At 43.4% G+C, this 24,988-nt stretch overlaps 1 protein-coding gene across 13 annotated transcripts in view; it reads left to right on the top strand.

The window, feature by feature from the left end:
• The window catches only part of CACNA1B (calcium voltage-gated channel subunit alpha1 B), a 333,802-nt gene that overhangs the window by 264,016 nt on the left and 44,798 nt on the right, over positions 1-24,988 (top strand). For all 13 annotated transcript variants that reach the window (XM_080990744.1, XM_080990755.1, XM_080990754.1 and 10 more), the window contains 9 exons: positions 2,879-2,975; positions 3,942-4,102; positions 6,476-6,613; positions 6,775-6,976; positions 7,640-7,804; positions 9,343-9,453; positions 10,588-10,671; positions 21,913-22,029; positions 23,883-23,948. In XM_080990744.1, the coding sequence (XP_080846870.1) occupies positions 2,879-2,975; positions 3,942-4,102; positions 6,476-6,613; positions 6,775-6,976; positions 7,640-7,804; positions 9,343-9,453; positions 10,588-10,671; positions 21,913-22,029; positions 23,883-23,948 (1,141 nt within the window). The remainder of the gene's footprint in view (positions 1-2,878; positions 2,976-3,941; positions 4,103-6,475; positions 6,614-6,774; positions 6,977-7,639; positions 7,805-9,342; positions 9,454-10,587; positions 10,672-21,912; positions 22,030-23,882; positions 23,949-24,988) is intronic.

Below are 24,988 nucleotides of genomic sequence, written 5' to 3'. Positions count from 1 at the left end.
TGTCATTACGCCAGCAATATCGCTTTGAATTTTGCTTGGTTGCTTGTCTCCAACATTTTTGTATTGTCTTATTTTGCTATGGCTGTATGCTAATGCAATTAAATTAAATGAATGAATGGACTGTACGTCATCAAAAAAATGACAACAAGCAAACTGGCTTTTTGCCAGTTAAGAAATTCACTCTAGCCATAGTAAGACTTAGCTGCAGCTGAAGACTACCTTCAGACTGGAGATTCTGGTGGAAGAGATTCTATTCAGTTTGCATTTAAACCCCAAACTCCCTAATTCACAATTTACAGAACGATACACAAAATGAAACAGCCAGCCTTCAAAATTAGAACTTTGCAGAACTTTGCAGTGCAGATCTCCAGATAGGTAATGTGTGCAAAAATGCACATAACAGGGTAAAGTGTGCATATGATGTGCAAAAATGCACTATATCAGGAGAAACTACTTCGTAAAAACATGCATATTAGGAAGAATTGCATACAGAAGTGTATATATTTAGATAAATGCTCACTAAAATACTGATCAATTTTCTGAATGACTTAAAAAAAATTGCATACATGTTGAAATGTGGAGAACTGACCTAGATTTGAAAAATGTGAAACTGAGAGAAACCAAACTTGACAGAGCCTCCCATTCTTACCTCCACTGCTTCTTAACAAAGAGCCCTTCTGAATGGCTTCATTTACTTTTCCCAAGCAGATTGACCTGTCTCACTACTTTAATATAGGAGTGGGGGACCTTTCCCCTCCCATTCCAGATGCTGATATGGAGGCAAAGAGCACCTTTGCCTTAAAAATGAACCTTGCACGTGTGAGAAGAAAGAAATGCCACCAACTTCTGTTGGCTATAACTCCACCATTACCACCACCACCACCACCTCTCAAACCCCACACATGTGCATGAACAGTTCAGAGGTTACCACCACTTATCACTATAGGCATGTAATATGTGTGCATATATTACATGGCTTGGCATGGTTTGAGTGGCATGCCGTCTTAAGAGGAAACTAGGCAGGGCCCATGAGATGGAAAAGCAAGCAAACCAATGGAGTCTTTCAGACTGAGGGACATGTGTCTTCTTTGGTTCACCATCATGATCTCCTTTCTCTCTCTGTTTGCCTAGAGCAGGGATGAGACACTTATGAGCCTTCAAGTGTTGTTGGACCAACTCTTGTTAGTCTTAACCAGCATGGTCAATAGGAATAATGGAGTCCCAGAACATCTAGGTGGCCACAGGCTCCCTAGTCTAGGGAGGCATTTCGTTGTGATGCATCCTTCAGGGTAGCTGTACGTCACCACAAGGTTTCCCCTGTGAGGGGTAATATATTTATAGCAGTGGGTGAGGAACCTCTAGCCTGTGACCTGGATTTGGCCTGCAAGGCTGTTTTCCAAAGACCATGCCCATCTGTCCTACACCTGCCATGTAGAAACATGGCTGGACTCGGTGCTTACAACGCCGATCCCTGGAGAAAGCAAGACTGAACCCCTGATATATCAGATGATGCATGTGGAGTTCAGTCCTGCTTGGTCACAATCTCCCCACAATCTCTCCTCATTGGCAGGTAGGCAAGACCACCCGCCTGGGAATCACCTGCCATCATTATGCCAGTTGACTGACAGGTGGGTTGTCCTTGCCCACCTACCCAAGTTGTCCCAGGGGGTGGGGGAGATGAGGATCTGGCACACTGGGCCAAAAATATTCCCCACCCCAACTGAAAGGGAAAGGTTAGATTTGATTCCACCACCACCCTCCTTCCATTAAGAATCGTAGGCAGTGGTGCAGATGGGTAATTTTAGACTTAGGGTTTAATGGTCCTACACCTCCACCACTCTACAGATGGTAATGTATGTAACTTAACAATGCAAACTGCTGAGTTCATGCACCTTCCAGCTCATCCTGCTGATGGTGGCCATGTGCGTCTGCCATGAAGTCCTGCTCTGATGGTGACACGGATAACAACTTTGCTGACTCCTTCCCTTTGAAAATAGATTTTCCTCCTCCCCTACATTTTGTGAAAGGGTCTTCATCAAATGCCTGGGCATGGTTGACAAACGTAGGCTGTTACACATTTTAATAGCCTGGAGTGTGAGAGAGTGGGCATAAATAGGGGCATTTTTAATCTATATGAAACAGCAAACATCTCAATATAAGAGGTATGCTGCTTAAATAAGTTATTTGATTCATTGGATTAATTTTAATAAAATAAAATTTAATCTCAAATTATTTTTAGGTACTTATTGCCTAAGTACTTGTCAATCATCCCAGTGCCTTTGCATTCATTGGCTGAAATATTAGGAGGTGGGAGCAACTGGGTGGAACGTCTGGTTGCATGTATTTCCTTGGAGTTTCTGTATAGTGGGGGCTTTCTGGGATGGGGGGTAATGAAAAAAGCTGAAAATTCAAATATAAGGCTGGAATATATTGGGGGCAGTTGGGACAGAAGTCCCCAGCAGGAGCTCCCATAACCATATCCTCATATGTTGTACCTTCTGTTTCTTGTTCAGCCTTGCAGAAAAGAAAATTTAGCTGCATTTTGCTATGTTGTTATGCCACACCAAAAGAGATTGAGCCAAGTTCAGGGGGGAGGGGAGGGCTTAGTCTGCAATCTAACCCCACTTGCCTGCAGGTAAGTCCCATTGGATTCAACAGGACTTATGCCTGAGTAGACACAGTTAGGATTGCACTGTTGGGCTTCAAACCCCACTTACACACAAATAAGCCCCATTGAATACAGTAGGACTCACTTCTGAGTGGACCTGGTTAGGTTTGCAGCAGTGTCCAACCTGGGGTGAGGATTTTCCAGGCTTTTGCCTGAATCTTGCAAGAATCAAAGGTCTTCATTTGTCCCTTGTGTGCTCTTGCCTTGCAGAGGGAACAAAGGCAAAGATATAAACACCATCAAGTCCCTGAGAGTTCTGAGAGTCCTTCGGCCTCTGAAGACCATCAAACGTTTGCCAAAGCTGAAGGTATGATGTGATCCTCAACCCATCTGCCCTGGCAGATGAGGTAGTGCATCATCTCATTTCTGAGTATGCATGTGGGGGGTGGGATTTGATTTGGTTCACATTTCAATGCAAACTGACCTAATTTGCCATTTTCCAAAACAATACAAGGACCAAAACACACTCTTCAAAATTGGTCAAATTTTGTGGTGCAGTTCTTCAGCTAAATCATGCAGACAAAAATTAGGGGAGGTAATGTGGACAAAATATTAGTGGGAAGTATGCATGAAAATGCACATATTAGTGAAGGGACATTCAAAAGTGAACATGTTATGGGAAAATGTAAATACTGGACAAACTGGTATACAAAAATGTGCCTACTGAGAAAAAAATACCACACTAAAATGCTGATGAATTTTCATGAAGACTTTTTTTTTTTGAAAGCTGATGAGGAGCTGCTCTTAAAATAGGTAAAGTGAGAAATGAAGAGAAATGAAAACTGATAGATTTGCCTACCTCTGTTCTTCATATCCATCCATGATTACCTTGGCCTCTCCAGTTGCTGGTGCTCCCTTCCTCTCTACTTATTTGTTACCCTTGACCCGTGCTGCCAGTCCCTTCTTCCACTTTCTCCCTTATCCCTGGACCTGCCTCTACAATCACCTGTGCCATATATCTTCATTTCCACCTAATCCCACTTCACAGACAGAAGGAGCTTTTCCCATTGCAGAGGGCAGGATCCAAGCCAATGTGGCTTTATAAGAATACTCTGCCGACTTCTCTGCCAACGTTTAAACACCTGCTGAAAACTTTTCTATTCCACCAGGCCTATGCAGGCAATTAAGAATACATCTTTCCAAAATGGCTAATTGCTGTCCGTTTTGAATGATTTTTATTGTATGGTTTTATGTTTTTATTGCTGTAAATTGCTTTGATTTATACTTCATCATGGATTCTGTTTCTGAATCCCCCCCCCCCTCTTATATGCAGGCAGTCTTTGACTGCGTGGTGAATTCTCTGAAGAATGTCCTCAACATCCTCATTGTCTACATGCTCTTCATGTTCATCTTTGCAGTCATAGCGGTGCAGCTTTTCAAAGGGCGATTCTTCTACTGCACGGACGAGTCCAAGGAGCTGGAAAAAGACTGCAGGTGCCCAGATCAAACAAATAAATATGTTTTGATGCACAGTATGACCTGATTGATAAGACCTGAGCTAAGCTGGGGCTGGAGGGATGGGGCATCTCCTTTGCTGTGTCCTTCCTTGTGACTAGTGTGTGACAAGCTCAGGGACCTGGTCACTAGAAGGTGGTCAAGTGCTTTTTCATAGAATCTTGTAACTGTAGTGTTGGAAGGATCCTAAGGGTAATCTAGTCCTGTTACAAGTTCTAGTGTTTCTCCCTTGCAATGCAAGAATTTAGAGCTTGAGAGCAGCTCCAGTGTGAAGGGTTGGGATGGTTGGGCTCCTGCTGAGGTCCTGTACCCCTGCAAGAGCAGTGAACTCAGGAAGCATAGGTAGCTTGTACAGTCAGACAACTGGGTCTATCTAGCTCAGTTTCTCTGCACTGACTGGCAGAAACTTTCCAGGATTTGGGGCAGAGGGTCTCAGGCAGAGATGCCAGGACTTGAACTTGGGACCATATGCATGCAAAGAAGATTCCACCTAAACATTAGGAAGAACTTCCTGACAGTAAGAGCTGTTCGACAGTGGAATTTGCTGCCAAGGAGTGTGGTGGAGTCTCCTTCTTTGGAGGTCTTTCAGCAGAGGCTTGACAACCATATGTCAGGAGTGCTCTGATGGTGTTTCCTGCTTGGCAGGGGGTTGGACTCGATGGCCCTTGTGGTCTCTTCCAACTCTATGATTCTATGAAAGCCTATGCTCAATCACTGATTTATGGCTCTTACCCCAGAGCTTGAAGTGAACTAGTTCAGATTAATGAAGTTCAGTGAACTAATGGCAAAAACTCTGAACTACAGCCAAAAGTTCTCATAACTGCTGGGTGAACTGAACGTGGATTAACTTTTGGAGAACTTTGAATGATTTCTAGTTCATCTTCATGTTTGTTCTCTTACATGTGTTTTTCTACTCCTTATAGAACGCCTTTAAACCTAAAAATAATAATGGTTGGGGAAATAAACAATTTATGTTCTGTTCTGTATGTGTGTTTTGATGTTTTCTTACTTCTCCTTTCTTCAGCACAGTAGTTTGTAATATTCTGAACGCTGGGGGGGGGGGGGGGGAGGTTCCCCAATGACCATTTGGTTGAACTATGAACTGAGCATGAACTGGTTTGGTTTGTTAAAGGACAAATATGAACTGGAATTAGATCCTTGGGAGACAAGTTGAACTTTAACTAGTTCTTCCAAGGTCTGAGCAAGAGGTGCACTGACAAGGGCCTCCTGGATCTCCTGCATCTCTTTACTATTTGCAGACCACCGGCCTCTCCCTCATACCCAGAGGGAGTGAACAAGCAGATAACAACAACTGTAGTGGTGAGCAGGAAGAGGAGAAGGAGCTGCCATTGCCTACTTGCTCATTGGTTCCATGAGTGGCAAGCAGGCAATGATTCAGAAGCATACCATCCACCAACTGTGGAGATAGAATGTAGCCTTCAGGGTCAATGGCTATTAACCCTGATGCCTATATTCTCTCCCCACTATCAGAAGCAGTATGCTTCTGGTGACCAGTTGATGAAAACCTCAGGAGGAGAGAGGGCTTTTTTTGCTCAGGTCCTACTTGAATGATGGAAGATTTAGGACAAACAAAAGAAGATACTTCTTCATGCAATGCAGAGTTAGACTATGGAACTCGCTCCGACATATGTTAGTGATGGCCATCAACTCGGATGGCTTTAAAGGACAAATTCATGGAGGATCTTTATTAATGGCTACTACCTGTGTTCTGCCTCCACAGTCAGTATCCTGAAGAAGAGTTGCTGGAGCAGAGAGCACTGCTTACAGGCTTTCCATAGGCTTCTGGTTGGCCATTGTGAGAACAGGATATTGGGCTAGATGGGCCACTGGCCTGATCCAGCAGGCTCATCTTCTTCTATTCCTAACACAAACACCCCATTCAGAAGTTATCACCCACATGTTGACCAATGCATGAATGAGACCATGTGGCTGCCTCCAGCCTTGACCACATGGGATGATGAGCTTGGCATCCACACATATATAGCATGAGCATCTGCAATAATAGAGCCCTTGTTTATGCAAAAAAATTCCACACAATCTGGAGCAATCAGGTTTCCGGATCATACTGAAGCCTTTGAATATGCAGTTGCAAACAGGATTCTGCCATATACAGAGTCAACCTTTGATGCTATATAGCTTAGCATTTGTCCACACTGACAATGCTGAACTTACATTCTGAGGAAGAAAAAGAGCAGTAAATAATTACAATAGTGGTTAATGGAGGCAGCATATTTGAAGGATGGTAACCCATGGAGGGTGTCAGCACCGATCATAAGTGAGGCCCAGCTCCACATTCTCCTGTTTTGATTCTGTGTCCCATCTTCCTTCCAGGGGCCAGTATCTCGATTATGCAAAAGATGATGTGCAAGCTCAGCCCAGGCAATGGAAGAAATACGAATTCCACTATGACAATGTCCTCTGGGCTCTGTTGACACTCTTCACTGTCTCCACAGGAGAGGGGTGGCCAACGTAAGTTTGTATGGCACGTTAGTGCCTTGTGGTGGGGTGGGGGGTGGGGTTCAGACAAGAATATTTCCCAAGCCCTGGGTCCTTCTGCATGCAAAGTTGATGCAGAGTTACAGCCATTCATCCAAATCTCTGCCTGCTCCTTCTCTGCCTCCTTCTCACAGTGTTTTAAAGCATTCTGTTGATGCAACGTATGAGAACCAAGGCCCAAGCCCTGGGTACCGGATGGAGATGTCCATCTTCTATGTGGTGTATTTTGTCGTCTTCCCCTTTTTCTTCGTGAACATCTTTGTGGCTTTGATCATCATCACCTTCCAGGAGCAGGGTGACAAAGTGATGTCTGAATGCAGCCTTGAGAAAAATGAGGTACTCTCTCAGGATACCAGATGGAGAAAGGCTCTTTTTTCATATTTGCAGGGTTAGCTAAGCATCCAGCCCTGAGGGATTTTTGCCTCCCTGACAAAATTAGATATCTCGACATCAATTTGCAAATCAAAGTACTTCCATTATATGCCAGGACATCTGCAGTTTAACCCATCCCATTGTGCTAACATTACAGAGTCAGACCATTGGTCCACCTTGCTTGGCACTGTCCACACTGGCTGGCAAGGTTTTAGGCAGGGAGTCTTTCCCAGCCCTGCTGGGAGCATGCAAAGCAGACGCTCTTACCCCTGAACTATGACCCTTCCCCTAATAAGAAGCTGTTTTATATGGAGTCAGACACTTTAAACAGGTAGCCCAGTACAGTCTGCCTTGACAGGCGCATGACTCTCTAGAATTTCAGGCAGAGTTTTCTCTCAGCCCTACCTGGAAATGCCAGGGATTGAACCTAGGACCTTCTGCATGCAAAGCATATGCTCTACCACTGAGCTATGGCCCTTCCTCATAGCTTACTCCATAGCCAGGGCTAGGCATGTAAAGGAGCCAACTGTGGATCTGGAAGCTTTTCCTTAACTCTGGGTGCAGGTGAAAACTGTGAGCAGATCTTTTTCTCTATTGATTTCCCCCACTCTCTTCCTTTTGTTGTAGAGGGCCTGTATAGACTTTGCCATAAGTGCCAAACCCCTGACCCGCTACATGCCTCAAAACAAGCAGTCGTTCCAGTACAAGATGTGGAAGTTTGTGGTGTCTCCTCCTTTCGAGTATTTCATCATGGTCATGATCGCACTCAACACCATCGTGCTGATGATGAAGGTTGCTGATTTCTTTGCCTTTTTTTATAAAAAAAAGCAGGGGGCAGGGGAGCTAGCATTTCTCGTGAGAGTTGCAGTGACAAACCATGGTGTGATAATTCAATGAGTACTTAGTGAAATGGGTTATCAACTGCTACTGTCCTTGATGGTCATGTTCTCCCTCCACCATTGGAGGCCATAAGCTTCCGAATACCAACTCCTGCAACCTGCAGGAGGCAAGAGTGATGTTGTACTCAGGTCCTGCTTTCAAACTTCTGATAAGCATCTGGTTGGCCACTGTAAGAACAGGATGCTGGACGTAGATTGGACACTAGCCTGATCCAACAGGCTCATCATATGTTCTTAATGCATGGGCAGGGAACCTCTGACCAGCCAAGTGTTGTTTGACTAACTCTCATCAACCCCTGCCTCCATGGCCAATGATTAAGGGTGATGGAAGTTGTAGTTCCACAACATCTGGAGGGCCACATTTTTCCACATCTCTGCTATGATGCAAACAAAGGCAATACATCTCCTGGCTCCTGCATGAACATTAACAAACTTCAACAATAAAGAATAAGTAGGAGGGTGTTTCTTGCTGCTGTGAGTAAGTGACTTATGAGTTCCTTGTCATGTGCATGTACGTTGTTATCCTGGAAGATTTTTAATAAGGCTAATTCTGGAGTTACTTCTACTACCTGTTTTGTTACTTTGGAGATTTTTCTGCAGCACTGATATCCAAAAGGATTGCACTTTGGGGCATTTCCAGCACAAGTGGAGGTATGTGCCTATGGAGGTGCAGCCTCTCCAGCATTTAGATGAGGTTTCTGGGTATATTAGTGAAAACTTCCTTGGTGTTAGGTAGCATCGTAGATAAGTTTCAGAGTGTTCTCTCTTTTTTGACTGAGATGAATTTAAATGGTGGTTTAGACCACGTTTTTGACCATTGGGTAGAGTTTATTTCGTATCCTATGATGTGTTCTCATTGATTTTTAATTGTGGTGTCTTGGAGTAATATTTTATACCAGTGTTCACTCCTGATAGGTCTTTCCAGTGTCTGGAAACTGCCCTACTAGAAACGTTAGCCAGAAAACTTAAATTAGCACAAGGACAAGGGAAAAAAAGGATACCTTTACCCCAGTGTGGTTCCCCTTTATCATATACACAGCACAACAGGTCAATGACCTATCCCCACCGCAACAGCATACAAATCAATGTATATACAAAGGACCTATCCACGTGATTCTGACACAAACCCCTACATTAACACTAGGCAGTAGAACGAAAGAACAACACCCATCACTCTTCCCTCGTTACCCCCAGTTGTACTCCACTTATTTGTCTATTTTGTAACACAACAAAATCATTAATAACAACTATTTTTTTTTAAAAAAAAGAATAACGAGGATGAAACTAAACTTAAAAAAACCTTTTAAGAGTTTAAGAATAATAGGATTGTATGGTTGGGGCCGTAAAGGCCATCTAGTCCAACACCCTGCAATGCATGAGTGATTGCAACCCATGTTTTCCAGTAACCTGTTTTCTCTCTCTTTGATTTAGTTCTATGGTGCCCCACAGCCATATGAAGATATGCTGAAATGCCTCAACATTGTGTTTACATCCATGTTTTCTCTGGAGTGTGTGCTGAAGATCATTGCCTTTGGCGCCCTGGTATGAGCTGGCTTTTTTCATTGTCCTCTCTCATCCAGCACCAGAAATGCTCCTGAAATTCCACTTCTTCATATTTCTCCCTGGGTTTTTGCTGTTCCCAATGAATTTGGTTTTGTTTCAAAAGTGTACCATTCTGTTTTGTTTTATTGCTGAATTTTGTCAAGCAGGAGTGGGGGAAATCTGTGGCCTTTCCAAAGTCATTGCCTCACAATGGCTATGTTCTGCCTCTGCTATTGGAAGCCTGGAGGTTGCTCCATTACGTCTCTTGATCAGTGGAGGCTGCTGCATTAGGGTGAATGGGACACTGCCCCACCAACCTCATTCTGTTCCCAACCAGTCTCCATCTGCTTGGCTTCTTACTTAAAACCAGTGCAAGAGGAGCACTGCCTGTTAGCAATGAAGATGGCGATAGGGAGGAAACTAAAATTAGTTGGCCTCTGAATACAAGTTGACAGGAATCACAAGTGCTCAGTTCCTCCTTGAGGGCTTCCCACTGGAGCACCTGGTTGAGAAGACGATGCTAGTCTGGGTGGGCTATTTTTGTGTTCTGCTCCTTCCCTAGTCAGGACCATAGATCAAACTAAGAAGGATGCCTCCCCTTCTCTGCAACCAGCATCAAAAGTTAGGTTCCAACCTCTTAGCAGATGGCATAAAATATTTTGTAGGCTTGTAGCATTTGTGGCTTTATGAGGCTGCTGCAATTCTGCAATTCGTTTTAGAGATCCTCCTAGCTAAATTGCAATTCAGGGGTGGTGTAACATAGGAAACTCACTCTCACCATCAAACTACATGGTGCACACAACAAATTATTGAGGTCTGTAGTTTCCAGAGAAATGACTTAGATCAGCCATCACTAACCTGGTGCTTTACAGATGTCGTTCAACTTCTACTTAATCTGTCCCAGCCAGCATAGCTGATGGTCAGGGATTATGGGAGTTGTAGTCCACCAACATCTGAAAGGCATCATATTGGAGAGAACTGATTTAGGATGCAAGCCTACCCATGTCTACTCAGATGTAACTCCCATTGAATTAAATGAGGTTTACTGTCAGGTAAGTGGGGGTGAGGATTGCAGCCTAGCATGCAGTTTAAACTTCTGAGTAATGCTGCTTGTTGTTGCTTTTGATCTTACAGAATTATTTTCGTGATGCCTGGAACATCTTTGATTTTGTCACAGTCTTGGGAAGTATTACTGATATTTTAGTAACAGAGATTGCGGTGAGTACAGACTGTGCAAACTTGCTTTCTTTAGCCAACAAAATGGTGTTGGGGGGGGGATGCAGGCCAAATGATCTTCTCCCCAATCTGTTGGCGGGTCATTATGAAATGATGTCTGTCAGAAGACTGGGAGAAATGATAGAAGGAACCTGAGCTGCAAAGCCAACATTCAACAATTGCAATGTAAATTTAGGATAAACATTAAGAGCTTTTGAATAAACTACCTAAGGGGGGATTTATTTACTCCTGGTGTAAATGGTATATAATGTTAGATGGTTACTAGAGTAAGTAAACAGGAGCAGCTTATGGAATCACATGCCCTCTTCCCCTTCCTCTCAGCCTCTCTCCTCTCACATGCAGGGGATTTTCCCATGCTTCTTAACCATGGCTAGATGTTATGTCCCATAATTAGTATTGGCTTTGTATATTAACCATGGTTAAAGTCAACTTCTCCTCTCTTCTGTACAAAGGCCTCCAGAGAATGAGATTCCCCTTTGCAGGATCACCTAATTCCCAGGACCATGAGGATTCCACCAGAGTGACCACTGTGTCTTGTCTCAAACTGCCTGGTTCCCTCCTCCAACCATAGTAAAGGGGATTAGTTCAGGAATTTGTCTGCAAAGGGGGTGTGTGTGTCTGCCTGCAGTAGAGGAGAGTCTGGGGCACAGGGTCTGTGTGTAATTTCCCAACCTGGTCCCAGTCCCTTAGTGCTAATTTGAGGGTCTGTGTTACATAATTACACCTGCACTGACCTTCATATTGCTCTTCTGTCACTTAGCAGAGTGATTTAGATGGAAAGAGGACTGGGTCTATTCTGTGATTCCATACAAAAGTAAGCCCAAATACGGAATTTGGTATTTGGGTGTATAGTTCAATACCGTGGATTGTATCCAATGTAGTCTTACACAGAAAATTGATGGTCATGACTAACTTAAGTACGTTCACTTCAGTAGGTCTACACTGAGTAACTTAATTGGATACAATCCACTGGGAATTGCACTGTTTTGTTTTCTTTGCTCCCCCCCAAATGTTTCTTGTCCTCAAGAAAATGAAGATAAGTTTGAACAATATTTCAGGAAACTAGGAGGAGTGCTGTGCTTGTAGAGTTCCTATGGTCAGGGTATCGAGTTAGTTGCTGTCAAAGCACTTTCCCAATCCCTTTGATGGACCAGGAACCCAATTTCAAATGCATTTAATTTGCATAATTTATGCTGGAAGGTGCCATAGCTGCATTAAATAGTCTCCAGCATCTTCTTTGAAGTCAGTGCCATTTTGTAAACCCTTCCCAAATAGTTCAGGTCATCCTTTCCAAAACCTGTTGCCCATCCAGAAGTTGGCCATGCAGGTTGGGCTAGATGGGAGTTGGAGGCCTCTTGGAGGCCTGTGGTTGGTAAAGGCTCAGCTGTTGCTGGACTCCATCTCCCACCATCCCTGACTGTTGGATGGCTGATGGGAGATGGAATCCAACAACAGATGGAGGGACAGAGGTTCCTCACCCCTCATATTTGCTTCCTTCTTGACCATGTCCTTCTGCTTTGTTAGGAACAATTGGTTTTGTGCGCATCTTTGATATATGTATGTTTTTATTTCAATTGCTCTTTCTTAACCTCTTTCTCCTGTCTATGGCAGTGCATTTTTTGGTCATTCCCCAGCAGGTCCTGCAATCCCAGATCCTTCTCCTAAATTGCACACAGAATCTGAGGGCCTGACAATAACAATGTGATGAGCAATCTTGTCACTGTTTTTTAAATAAATAAATAAAATTCCAGATGCAGAGGAGAATAATCATCAGCACCACAGCACATGAAGAGAGAAGATTTTAGCATTCCTTTCCCAGCTGAGTTCTTGGTGAACAGACACCCAAGTAATTAGCACCAGTGGCACCAATAGGAGGGGGTTTTCCCCCTCTTTCCATACTAATTACTACATAGCAAATTATCTTTTTACCAATCAGTATTCATTGAGATTTTTATTGATGTTTCATTGCTCCTCCAAATTTTGTGTAGTGTAAAAAAGTCTTGTTACATTTTTACGAAAGGCATTTTTATAAGCATTTAAATGGAGGACAGATTCTTTACTGAGACATCGGCTGGGAAGAGGCTTAAAACTCTTCTTTGAAAAGAAACAGTAATAACAAAGAAAAAGAATAAAGGGTGGTTACTGTAACACAGGCTAGTTAGACCCTGGGAGAATGGATGGGGTGGGAAACAAAGAGATATTGGCTGAATTGTAGACAGTGCTGGCTTTAGGACTGGCAGCAGTTATGGGGACTCCAGCAGAGCACTTTCAATGTGCTCCCTTAATCTGCAAGAGGAAGTTGACTGTTGCAAACTGAAGCATCCTCAGCCTTCTTAGGCATTCCTTGCACTGTGGGAGAGCCAGAAGCAGCTCACTGTATAGGGAAGTGCCACTCTATGCAGCTTCCCAGCAGATGGATCACTGTTGCTTACTGGTGAGTGAGAGGGGCAAGACAGCAGGAAGATTCATACAGGGAAAATCCACCAGCAGCAGTGCCAGATTGACTTCACCAGTGCATTTGCACCATGCTGACCTGCCTGCCACCTTGCTCCTCTCCCTACCAGTAACAAGTGGTGACTCACCTGCCAGGAAGCTAGCCTTGCAGCTCTGACCCACCCAGCCAAGAAACCACTTTGGAGAGCTATGTACCCTCTGCTAGTCTTGGAATCCATATCCTTTCCCCCCTCTGGAGCTGGCCACCCAGCCAAGAAATCGTTGCTTGTACAGATGTATAGGATTGAAATGATACTTTTGTAAACCCTCCAACAGCATTATCCCAGGCAGTACTGTGTATATTTTGAATTGGTTTGGTCACTGGTACAATGATGTATTTTTCAACCATCTGTGGTTTGAATTTATTGCATTTTACTGTCAACATGCCAGTAATTTATATTCTTTTACTGTCAACATGTCTTTTATGAAACTATGTCTCTGAACAGTGAAGGAAGGTAGGAGGTATTTGTGTATGCAGCCATTCCCACCTCCTCTGCTGTCTCCCAGTTGCTCTGTCCAAGCTCAGCAATTTTGGAATGTTCGGACCCCATTTTTATGATGTCTCCATTCAGGAATTTTACTCAGAGCTGAGCTAAAATTTCTCAGTAAACAGAATTGCTGAAATTTACTGTCTCTTTTGCACACATCCCCCTCATGCGTAGAAAATGTGGTCCACTTTGCAGGATTTCTCTGAATATTCTCCACTGTTTTTGTGTGGCCACCACACACATACCACACAATATCTTGCAGCAACAGAAGATTTTGGGCAGCACAAAGGATTCAAAATGGCAGCCAACATAAAATAGCCACTTGCCAAGACCTTAGGAAAATATAAGGAAGTTGTTCTATTTTCACTGACAATAGTAAACCCCACCCCAGGGGAAAAAAAAACCTGTTGGTGAAATTCAGTGAAATGAAATTAAAATGGAACAGGGCTTTTTGGAGGGAGAAGAGGAATTCTGTCTGAGACCCTAGAAAGCCACTACCATTCAAAGTAGACAAAAATTGAGATAGTTGAAAAACATGATTTGCCCTAGAAGAAGGCAGTTTCCTATGGTCAAAGCAAGACAAATGGAAGATCAATACCTCAGTGTTAGAGCATAGGAGTGGTCCCTTTCTGAAATCCTGGAGAGCTGTGACCAGTAAACCTAGACAAAACTGAGCTTGATTGACCTATGGGTTGCAGCCAACTAAGTTTTGCTCAGCGTGGGTCTGTTATTGTACTTGAGTTAGCCGTTCCTAAAAATTTCAGTGGGTCATCTCTAAGTAGAGTTAACACTGGATACCCTGTGTTCTCACAAATAGGAAGGGGAATCTTGGGAGATAATCTAGGCATGACTTCAGTTTGACCACACAGCTCACTGCTATGTGGACAGGGCCACTTCTGAGAAGAATAGCAAGCTTCAGGGAGCTCAGCTTGTATTCCAGGGCAGCTATCCAAGAGCTAGTACCTTCGTCCAAGAATGCCAGCTCACCTGGTCATCCACTGCCCTTTTTTCCCTAGGAGTGGCTCAGCAACCAGCAGAAGTGCCAAGGCATAAAGATAAAAGGAGAGAAATATGTGTTGATAAATTTGTTTTTCTTTTAGCATCATTATTGTGTCATTTGTAATTTCCTCTGTGAGTGCTTTGAATTATGTTTCTTTCTTTCTTTCTTCTGTCTATATCTATCTATCTATCTATCTATATCTATCTATCTATCTATCTATCTCTGCAGGCAAATAAAAGGGAGGTATGTCAGTTTCCCTGCCTGCACTCACTTCAAACTGATTTACAGGGAAGACTTTTAAATTTAACTTTGATTACTGCAAAGGATCAAATTGATTTACACCACTAACTGCTTTTGGGGCAGGATTCAATTGCATTTCATAGGGCAAATTTTAATGTAGAAGGTGTTGGACTCCAACTCCCATCAGCACCAGCCAGCATAGCCAATAGTGAGGGATGGTGGGAGTTGTAGTCCCAACAACATTTGGAGGAACCGTGCTGAGACAGGCTAATGTAGGCTCTGGTGTGTGACTCCAATGGGAGTAAAAGAACATATTCATGACAAGTGTTTCCTCTAACAATTAGTCGTAGCTATGTTTGATTAGCGTGTAAGCATGCATGTTTAGCATGGGGAAAGAGAAGACTAAGAGGTCATCTTTAAATACCTGAAGGGCTGTCACATAGAGGATGGAACAAGCTGCTCCAGAATACTACTCAAACCAGGAGATTCTGATTGTTAGGAAGAAGTTTCTGAGAGTAAGAGCTATTTGGCAGTAGAACAGACTACCTCCTAAGGTGGTGGACTCTTCACTACTGGAGGTTTTTTAAAAGAGGTTGGATAGTCTTCTGTCAGTGTTTCTTTAGCTGTGATTTCTGCATTGCAGAGGATTGTACTAGATGACCTTTGGAGATCCCTTCCAGCTGTACAATTCCATGTTTGTCTCAGAGTTTCTTTCAGTGTCCTCAGAAAGCTACCAATAGAATAAAAAAGAATAATCAATAAACAATGGGGAAAACCCTGCAATTGTTGATGGTCCTCCTGTTTCTGACTCTCCTTGCCTCTTAGCCCAAGCAAGCACCATATAAGAAGGGCATTTGAGAAACTGCAGGGTCTCAGGGCACAGTGATTGGTGCCCATGGTGTGCCCCTGCAACTTAATCAAACTATCCTGTAGGATGGCATTGTGTTGACTGCATATGCCACTGGCTTTCCCACCACATGTGTAAGTGTAAATTGTGCTGCCAGCTACCAGTTCATTGAGTATTCCTCCTGATTTGTTTGCAGCAAGATTACACCATGTTAGCTTTTTAAAATGAATGTCAAATCTGATTTCTTTGTGGAGAAATTATATGATGTTGCATTGGAGCCAGGGTTGGCAACGTGCGGCCCATGGGCCAGATTAAGCCCACAAATACTGTTTTACCGGCCCACAAGCCACCCCCAAACCGAGCTGCCCGCTCAGCCAGTCCCCCGTGCACTGCGCTAAAGCAACACAGCGCAGGGACTCACAGAATGGCGCCGGAAATCGCATATGCACATGCGCAGATACCGGAAATTGCATCTGTGCATGACCAGACGCCGAAAATTGCTTCTGCACGGGTGCAATTTTTGGCATCTGGGCATGCGCAGAAGTGATTTCCGGTGCTGTGGACATGCGCAGACACGATTTCCGGTGTCACACTGCACCAGTCCAGCCCACAGATTATCTCCGTGGGAGTGATCTGGTCCATGGCCGGTAAGCCTTGCCGACCCCTGCATTAGAGCAAGCATTATACTTTCCAGTGCATTTTCCTGTCACTTTCCTTATCATGAAAGGTTCATGGGGGTGGGGATCAGGCTTGTTGTGCAAGAACTCTTAATCAGCTAGAACTGAGCAACATGAATCTGACATGTGATTGGATCCTGTTCCAAAATAGTGACAGCCGGGAAGCGTCCACAGTGGTGTGAACTGGCCTTTAGCCACATAAGGAAACTGTGGAAACATTTGTGACAGGATCTTTCTGAATGCAAATTATGAAACTGGCATCTCTCTCTTTGCCTGGGAATAATAACAATATTAAAAAGACACCCCAAAAAGGTGTTTGTTAAGTGTGTGTTAATTTGCATTATGGTACAAAATGCAAATGGTTTGATTGCACTGTGTTTCCTTGCAGGCCTTTATTGTTCTTAGAAAAGTAACTTTTTAAAAATAAGCACCTTCACTCCCCTTTCCTGTACAAAGTTTATGCTTTTGTTCCCAATGACTCATTTTCTCTTTTTGTTTTTCTGTTTCTGTTTTATTTCTCCCTTCCCTTCCTGCTGAATCACGCCATCCAATCAACAACATACAATGCGAAAAACCCATGTCTCCGTCTGTATGTTGCCTGCCCTGCCGCTCAAAACCCAAAAAAACCCAAAAAATATTATCTAAATTCAAAAACTTGTAAATAACCTTGCAAAATATTCATCCATGAAAACGTCAAATATAGGACACGGTTGGTTGCATTGAATTTCTTCTAAAACAAAATATTTAAATTTCTTGCTTTTTTATTTTTCCTTAATATTTGTTTCGCTTTCACTTTCCTTGTTTGTGAGATTTCTGATTGCACTGGTGATGGGGAAATAAAGCTTCCCTGTCTGTCTAGCTGCATTGTGGGTCATGACTGGGCTTTGCTTTGTACCATCATCTTTCTATTGGCTACTTGGTAATTGGACAGAATCTGCCATTTTACCAGTAGCCATTTTACTCTTTCTTCATTCCTTGTCTTCCTATAAATGATGAGAGGGGGAACTCGCATCTGCATTGTAAATTAACAACATTATTATGCTTTGCTTGCTGCATTCACTGCCTTGTCTTTTCCGAGGTCGGCTTTTAAAAGGCTAGTTCTGGTGTTAAACGTTTTAGATTTGAATTACATTAATTGTTTCTTTCTTGGGCTGTGTGCAGAATGCACACATAGAAATCACTGGGCTTCAGACAGCCATGGTTAATGTGGATCCATTGGTTTCAATGGGTCTGTTCTGATTTATTGAAACTGACAACATGGAAATTGCTGGGTACTTATAAGACTCAGAACACAGGCCCGCAACACATTTCCATAACATATGCATATGGTAATGTATATGCATAGATGCAAATTTCGGCTGATTTTCAGAGAGCAGTGGAAAACCCCCCAACTCTGACTGAGTTATGGTGTGCCAACAAGATTTTCTGGGCCCTTTACCCCAACTGCTATCTATTTGCAAGAAATGTTAATAGTCTACATATGAAAACTTAAAAGTTTATTTGCCTCCATTTAAATTATAAATTGGGATGCGGGTGGTACTGTGGGTTAAACCACAGAGCCTAGGACTTGCCGATCAGAAGCTCGGTGGTTCGAATCCCTGTGACAGGGTGAGCTCCCGTTGCTTGGTCCCTGCTCCTGCCAACCTAGCAGTTTGAAAGCACATGAAAGTGCAAGTAGATAAATAGGTACCACTCCAGCGGGAAGGTAAATGCCATTTCTGTGCGCTGCTCTGGTTCGCCAAAGCGGATTGGTCATGCTGGCCACATGACCCGGAAGCTGTACGCCGGCTCCCTCGGCCAATAAAGCAAGATGAGTGCCGCAACCCCAGAGTCATCTGCGACTAGACCTAATGGTCAGGGGTCCATTTACCTTTACCTAAATTATAAATTTAAATTATAAGTCAGGGGCCGGGGTGAACAAAGACGTCAGGCCACCCGGGGCGGGGCATTGCTAACGTAGGGCACATGTGTGGCATCGCTACGTATGACACATGTGCTGTACATAGCGACGCTGCACATGCCCTGTACATAGCGGTTTGCCGCCAGTGCCGGGATCCTCTTCTCGTGGTTGCAGCCATGAACGGAGGATACTCCACATGCGGTTGCAGCGGTGTGATGGCTGCTCATGTTGCCGCGAGCCCCGTGGGGTGCCTTCTTGTCACCTCCCCAGACATGGCACCTGGGGTGCAACCCCCCACCCCCCCTTGCGATGCCACTGCCTGGGGTTTGACTGCACTTTACAGATTTTTGAGCAAATGCCTTGAACACCCTCTCTAGACACTTTTCTCTCCTCTCCAGCACATGCTCACCCACTTCACTATTCCAAGGCTTTTACTCAGATCCAGATCCAACAGATCTGGTATCATTCTAAGTATCATTCTTCCCACTTCCTCCTTCACATCTGTGCATTTCAGGGGAGGAAAAAGGTAACCATCCTTGCCATGTCATGACCAAGAGGACTCTGGAGGGGCTCAGACACTTCATGGGTGCCATGGGAAGACCCCAAGAGCATATTTTCACTCACAGGCATCACGCTGACAATCTCTGCTGTAATCAAAGCTTTTTTTAAAAAAAGTTTTTAAAAAGGTAGTGAAGGAATAGGCAATCCGAGACCAGGCATGTGAGTCCTGGGTCTTGAGCCACTCTTGACTGACATTATAGTCAATATTGTTGGAAACTAGAAATACAGATGTATTGAGTTACCTCTCTCTGTGCATGCTGACTGCCTAGACTTATCGGACAGGAGTTGGTTCTGCTGGCTGTTTCTGTTGCTTGAGCCACTGAGTTCTCTGCAAACTGATGCTGAGAATGGTCCTGTGAGAGCTTTGTAAATGCTGATAAACTCTAATTTTCCAGGGCTGCTACTTATCTCCAGTTTTTGATTTAGCCTTCAACAGCAGGCAACAGTTTATGGAAAGGAGCTGAATATGTGGAACAAACAGCAGGTTTGGGAGTGCAGCTGCCACAAATCCCCAAGTCCAGCAGAACCCCAAGTAGAGAAATTATCTTCCACTGGCTGCCCTAACAATTTAACATGATGTGGACATTTCACCCACTTCACATCTACTTACTCAACAGTCTAGCATCCTGGCCACATATTGGTCTTTAATTTGATAGCTGAGAATTTAAGTTTGCTATTTGACTTGTCACAAAGAAGATATTCTTCCTCTAGCTCACTTTTAGTCTCAGAAGCTGGAGCTCACATTTAAAGAAAGTAGTTAGGGGAGTGTCTTTGAAAAAAGTATGAATTGATTGTGTCATATTCAAGAATGCTCTATTAAAACTATTTTGGAGCAGCTCAAAATTTTTACTTGCTCTGATGTTATGCCAAAGGGATGCCAGGGCATCAGCCACTGATAATGGTCACAATTTAAAGTTACGTGATTAGTAAATTCATTCATCAAAACTGAGTTTACAAGGACAGAATTGCAAGTGGAATTCAACCCTGCATATATATTCCTTTTCTTTCCTAATTGTAGTCTTCAAATGCAGATTAGAAGCTGCTATTACTACTACTATTACTACTACTACTACACAGCTATTTAAAAAGAAAATAAAGGCAGTTTGAATTTATATTTTTGCTAAAAAGTACAATTTTTATGTTGTTTTGATACCGTCAGAAACCTTGAACCTCCATCAGGAAAGAAAGGCAGGTATATTAACTTGAGGGCAGGGGCGGGTGGGACACAAATGAACAGCTTAAAAATAACACAACTGAAACTAAGATTTCTTAGCTTTTCCATTTGTCCACCTTGAGCAGCCCAGGAGAATTCTTGCTTGCTTTGCTTTGCTTTGCTGTGAGCTCGCTCAGTGTTGTCTACTCATTTGGTGGGCATCTCTTCTTTTTTTTGCTTTTCTCTTTATTTGAGGATTGAGTCCCATGTATGGTGTAGACACCCTACTCTGAGCTGCTTACCTCTTTAAAAAGAAACAAACAGAAAACTGCCGGCCAAGCCAAATGCATGCTTACTGGCTGTTTCCCTTGAATCTTGACAGAGCTGGTGGAATGTAGCACTGCTGGTGCAACCATCAGCTGACTGGCATATGAATAAATAGCTGGATAAACCTGTGAGTCTCTTGAGCTCAAGTTAGCAAGGTGTGTGGGGTGGGGTTGGGGAGGCAGCTTTCATCCTGGAAGGCATCTAATAGTACAGGGGTGGGGAACCTTTTTCTGCCCAAGGGCCACATCTTCTTTTGGGCAATCTTCCAAGGGCCACCTATCAGTAGTGGGCAGGGCCAGAGGCAAAAGTGGGTGTAGCAATGGGTGTAAAATTTGGCCTTTGAATAATAGTTAAGTTTGTACATACATCTGTCTCGGTCCTCCATCCAGGCAAGCAAAATGAATGATCAGAGTTGAACGACATGTCTTAGCCAGTCAAAAGCGGTCAGGGTGCAGAACAGTGCCATTGTGAGCCAAATAGAAAGACCTGAGGGGCCCTGGGCTTGAGGTTCCCCACCCCTACAAATGGTAAAAGATGAAGGGTGGTGGGGGGAAAACAAGTCTTTAACCTGCTTAGCTTTCCTTCAAGGCCCCTGTCTGACTGTGGTACCTCTCCCTGCTCTGTTCTTGAGGAAACCCAAAGTGGGCTTTTATATGTATAGAAAGGAAACAAACTGAAACGAGGCTGCTAAAATTTCCCATTCTGATTTAATTGGCTTCACACCAAACCCAGAGACTATTTGACAAATAGATGGGAAGTCCCCTGCTCTCATACACCAACATCATTTTTGTTGGATTGGATAGTTAGAGGACTTATTTGTTGTTAATCAGAGAATAAAGCGGAATCAAACAAGAAGACCACTGGGGCAGTGGAGAGATTTTACACAAAATCCAAGCTCAACTGCTAACATGGTTTTGAACTACCTCAAAGTAAGTTGCCCTCTCCCTTCATATAGCATGGAGGAGGCTCTCACCTAACCTTTCATGACATTGTTTTTAGGCATAGGTAGGTTCATTTCATATGAGCCTTCCCTGGCTTGGTGCCTTCTAGACATTGTTTTGGACTCCGACTCCCATCAGCCCCAAACCAGCATGGCCCAATGGTCAGGTTGGGTGGATACAGTAGTCCAGTCACATATGAGGGGTCCCTGGTTGACACAGGCTGCTTTAGACATCCCCTAGTCACAGCCTACACAATCACAGCTGATAATACTTCCCCATTACTCTTCCTTAACGTGTAGGGTGGGAGGGTTGAAAGCCCAGGAATCCATAAGAGGGATCTCTCCCCTCCGCCTTTCTCTTCCTTTGTTTTTGGCTACCTTCTCCATAGCCAAGGGAGGGACTCTTGTGGAGAGGAGTTTTCTCAAACATGCTGCATGTGGAGTGACCTGCACTGACAAATGTTTCTTTTGGAAGGTTTTCTGGTGGCCGATTTGCTGCTTAGAACGCGAAGCTGGTAATTTTCTTTTCTTTTTTGCGGGCTGTGGCTTCCGATCCCATCTGTGTCTGAAGGACACAAAACCCTTTCCTCTCCGCAGGACAATTTCATCAACCTCAGCTTCCTCCGCCTGTTTCGGGCAGCCAGGCTCATCAAGCTTCTTCGCCAGGGCTACACCATCCGGATCCTCCTCTGGACCTTTGTCCAGTCTTTCAAGGTGAGGTAGAGGATACTTTCTCAGCAGTCTTCCCAAGAGCCAAATGCCATGGGTGGTGGGCAGGGCCAGAGGGAAGAGTGGGTGGAGCAACAGATGTAAATTTGACCTCTGTATAGCAGGCTGGTTTGTACTCACACAGCCCTATCTATCCTCCATCCAGGCAAACAGGAGGCATTATCAGAGTCCAAGGACACATCCCAGACAGGCATAAATCACTCAAGGAGGGGACAAAGCAAAGTGGCCTGGGAAAAGTTCAGGGGCTAAATAGAGGGGCCTGGAAGGCGACATTTGGCTGAGGTTCCCCACCTATGGTTTTAACAGAGTGTAGGTAGCCATCTGGGACGCAGGTGGCGCTGCAGATTTGGGATAAATTTGAATACCTAAGTTGACTTTTTAATGGTGAATCCAACCTAACACATACTTCCCAAAACAGTAAGTTAACCGAATCATAGTTACACTTTGAATTTCATGCTTCCATGGAAGAATGAAAGCCTTTTTCAAACTATTTAAAGGCATATGATAAATACGTGATCAGGATTTGAACTATGAGCAACAGAAGAACTTAAAAGATCATAGCGGTGTTAGATATAAGAGACAGAAGACAAGGTGCTGCAGAGGGAGAGAAATAAGCCACCATGGATAAGGAGGTGGGAAGTCAACAACAACAACAAAAACAAAGAAAAAATGTTTCACTATGTATTGAAATGTATGTGTTAATTTTTTGGGAAATTTAATTTTTAAAAATGATTAAAAAATTAGGTTTGTGGTTCGTTTAATTGTGCAATGCGGTTATCCAGCCGGTTACATGTATAATAAATACAGAAACACATTTACTAAAATACTAATACATTCAAAATGTTTGCAAATGCATATATTAGTAAAAATAATATATGAGGTATTATACTAGACAAAATTGCTTTGCAAACATTTTGAATAACAGGCCATATAGCTTACAATAATATGATGTGAGGCAAAATTTGCACCAAGACCCATATGAATTTTTGTTAGGAAGCAGCCATGAGTTTTGTGAGGAAACTTGAAACAGTCAAGGCTTCCCTCAAAGAATCCTGAAAACTGTAACTTGTTTAGGGTGATGAGAATGGTTTCTATTTTCCTCACAGAGCTGTAGTTACCATAGCTCCCTGGAAAAGGGATTGGCTGTAAAACCACTTTGGGAATTGTAGCTCAGCAAGGGAGAAAATAGGGGACTCTCAAGACAACTCTCAAGGGGACGCGCGTGGCGCTGTGGGTTAAACCACAGAGCCTAGGACTTGCCGATCAGAAGGTTGGCGGTTCGAATCCCCACGACGGGGTGAGCTCCTGTCACTTGGTCCCTGCTCCTGCCAACCTAGCAGTTCGAAAGCACGTCAACGTGCAAGTAGATAAATAGGTACCGCTCCAGCAGGAAGGTAAACACTGTTTCTGTGCGCTGCTCTGGTTCGCCAGAAGCAGCTTAGTCCTGCTGGCCATATGACCCGGAAGCTGTATGCTGGCTCCCTTGGCCAATAAAGCGAGATGAGCGCCGCAACCCCAGAGTCGTCCACAACTGGACCTAATGGTCAGGGGTCCCTTTACCTTTACCTTTAACAACTCTCAACACCTACAGTTCCCAGGATTTTTTGGTAGAAGCCATGAGTGTTTAACATGCTATGATGTTGCTACTTTAAATGTATAGTGCAAAATTGAACTTTAGCCTGGATCCAACCCATTAGGATTTTTATATTCTTCTGGGGTATCAATAAACCTATGCTTCTATGTGAAACCTTGTCCAGGTGTGGCCACATACTAAACATCCTTGTTCTTAGAGGTATCATTGCAGGTGTTGATACTTTCCCCCTTTTTTTCACCCACAGGCGTTGCCTTATGTGTGTCTTCTCATTGCCATGCTCTTCTTCATCTATGCCATTATTGGCATGCAGGTAAATTGCAGCAGTAGTCATACCAAATGCTCCAGGCTGGAGTAGGGATGGGGGAGAAATTCCAAATCTTTGCATTTTAATGCGAAGCTGCCTGATTTTCCAAACCAATCTGTGAACTGGAACACGGGTACCCTCCACGAATCACATTGTTTTGTGATTAACGTGGTGGTGCAGCACTGCAGCCAATGTGCTATCCAGTTATCCAGTTGCTGTTGTTGTTTTCAAAAAATGCATATATTAGGAAAAAGTGTGCATAAAAATGCATATCTTACTGCTTTATTTAACAAAATTTAATATGCCACTCGATTGATTGTTGCAAATGATAGATAGATAGATAGATAGAGTATTTTTCCATCTATAAGATGCCCCCATGTATAAGACACCCCCTATTTTGGGGGACTCAGATTTAAGAAAAAGGGGGGAGATGGCCCCATGTATAAGTTGCCCCCTAATTTTTGACATTTTTTTTAGGAAAACCTAGTCTTATACACGGAAAAATACCGTGTGTGTGTGTGTGTGTGTGTGTGTGTAAAAGAGTTTAAAACATTGCAACACCAACACATCTGGAGAGGCTTGCAGAAAGAAATTGTTTTTTTAAGCAGGTGTTGAAAGGAAAACAGCAAAGGTGCCTGCCTGATGTCAACATCTTAGGGTTAATAAATAACATACATATATGAAGGAAAATTGCTTCCAGAAATGTGTACCTGAGTCAAAACGGCGTATACATATTTGGAGAAATTTGCACAAAACTGCTGACAAATTTTTCATGAGGGTTAAAAGAAGTATCCAGCAGCATGCAAACTGCTGTGAAAACATGGACAACTGGATTAAAGATTAAAGGGGGAAACAGAGAGAAACCAAAATTGACAGATTTCTTCACCCTGATCTTGAAGATCATTTTCAAGTTAGTAGTTTGTATCCAGTACAACTCTGATCATGGCTGCATACAACTCAAGTCTAAGAATGCTTGAGGAATTTTATATCTGTGCATTCCAAACTGACCTGATTATTACCTACTTTGGGATCTACTTACGTTCTGG

The sequence above is a fragment of the Podarcis pityusensis genome, assembly GCF_964106645.2.
Source record: "Podarcis pityusensis genome assembly, chromosome: Z".
Lineage (NCBI taxonomy): Eukaryota > Metazoa > Chordata > Lepidosauria > Squamata > Lacertidae > Podarcis > Podarcis pityusensis.
The sequence above is the reverse complement of the archived record's forward strand: the minus strand, read 5'-3'. Positions and strand labels throughout refer to the sequence as shown.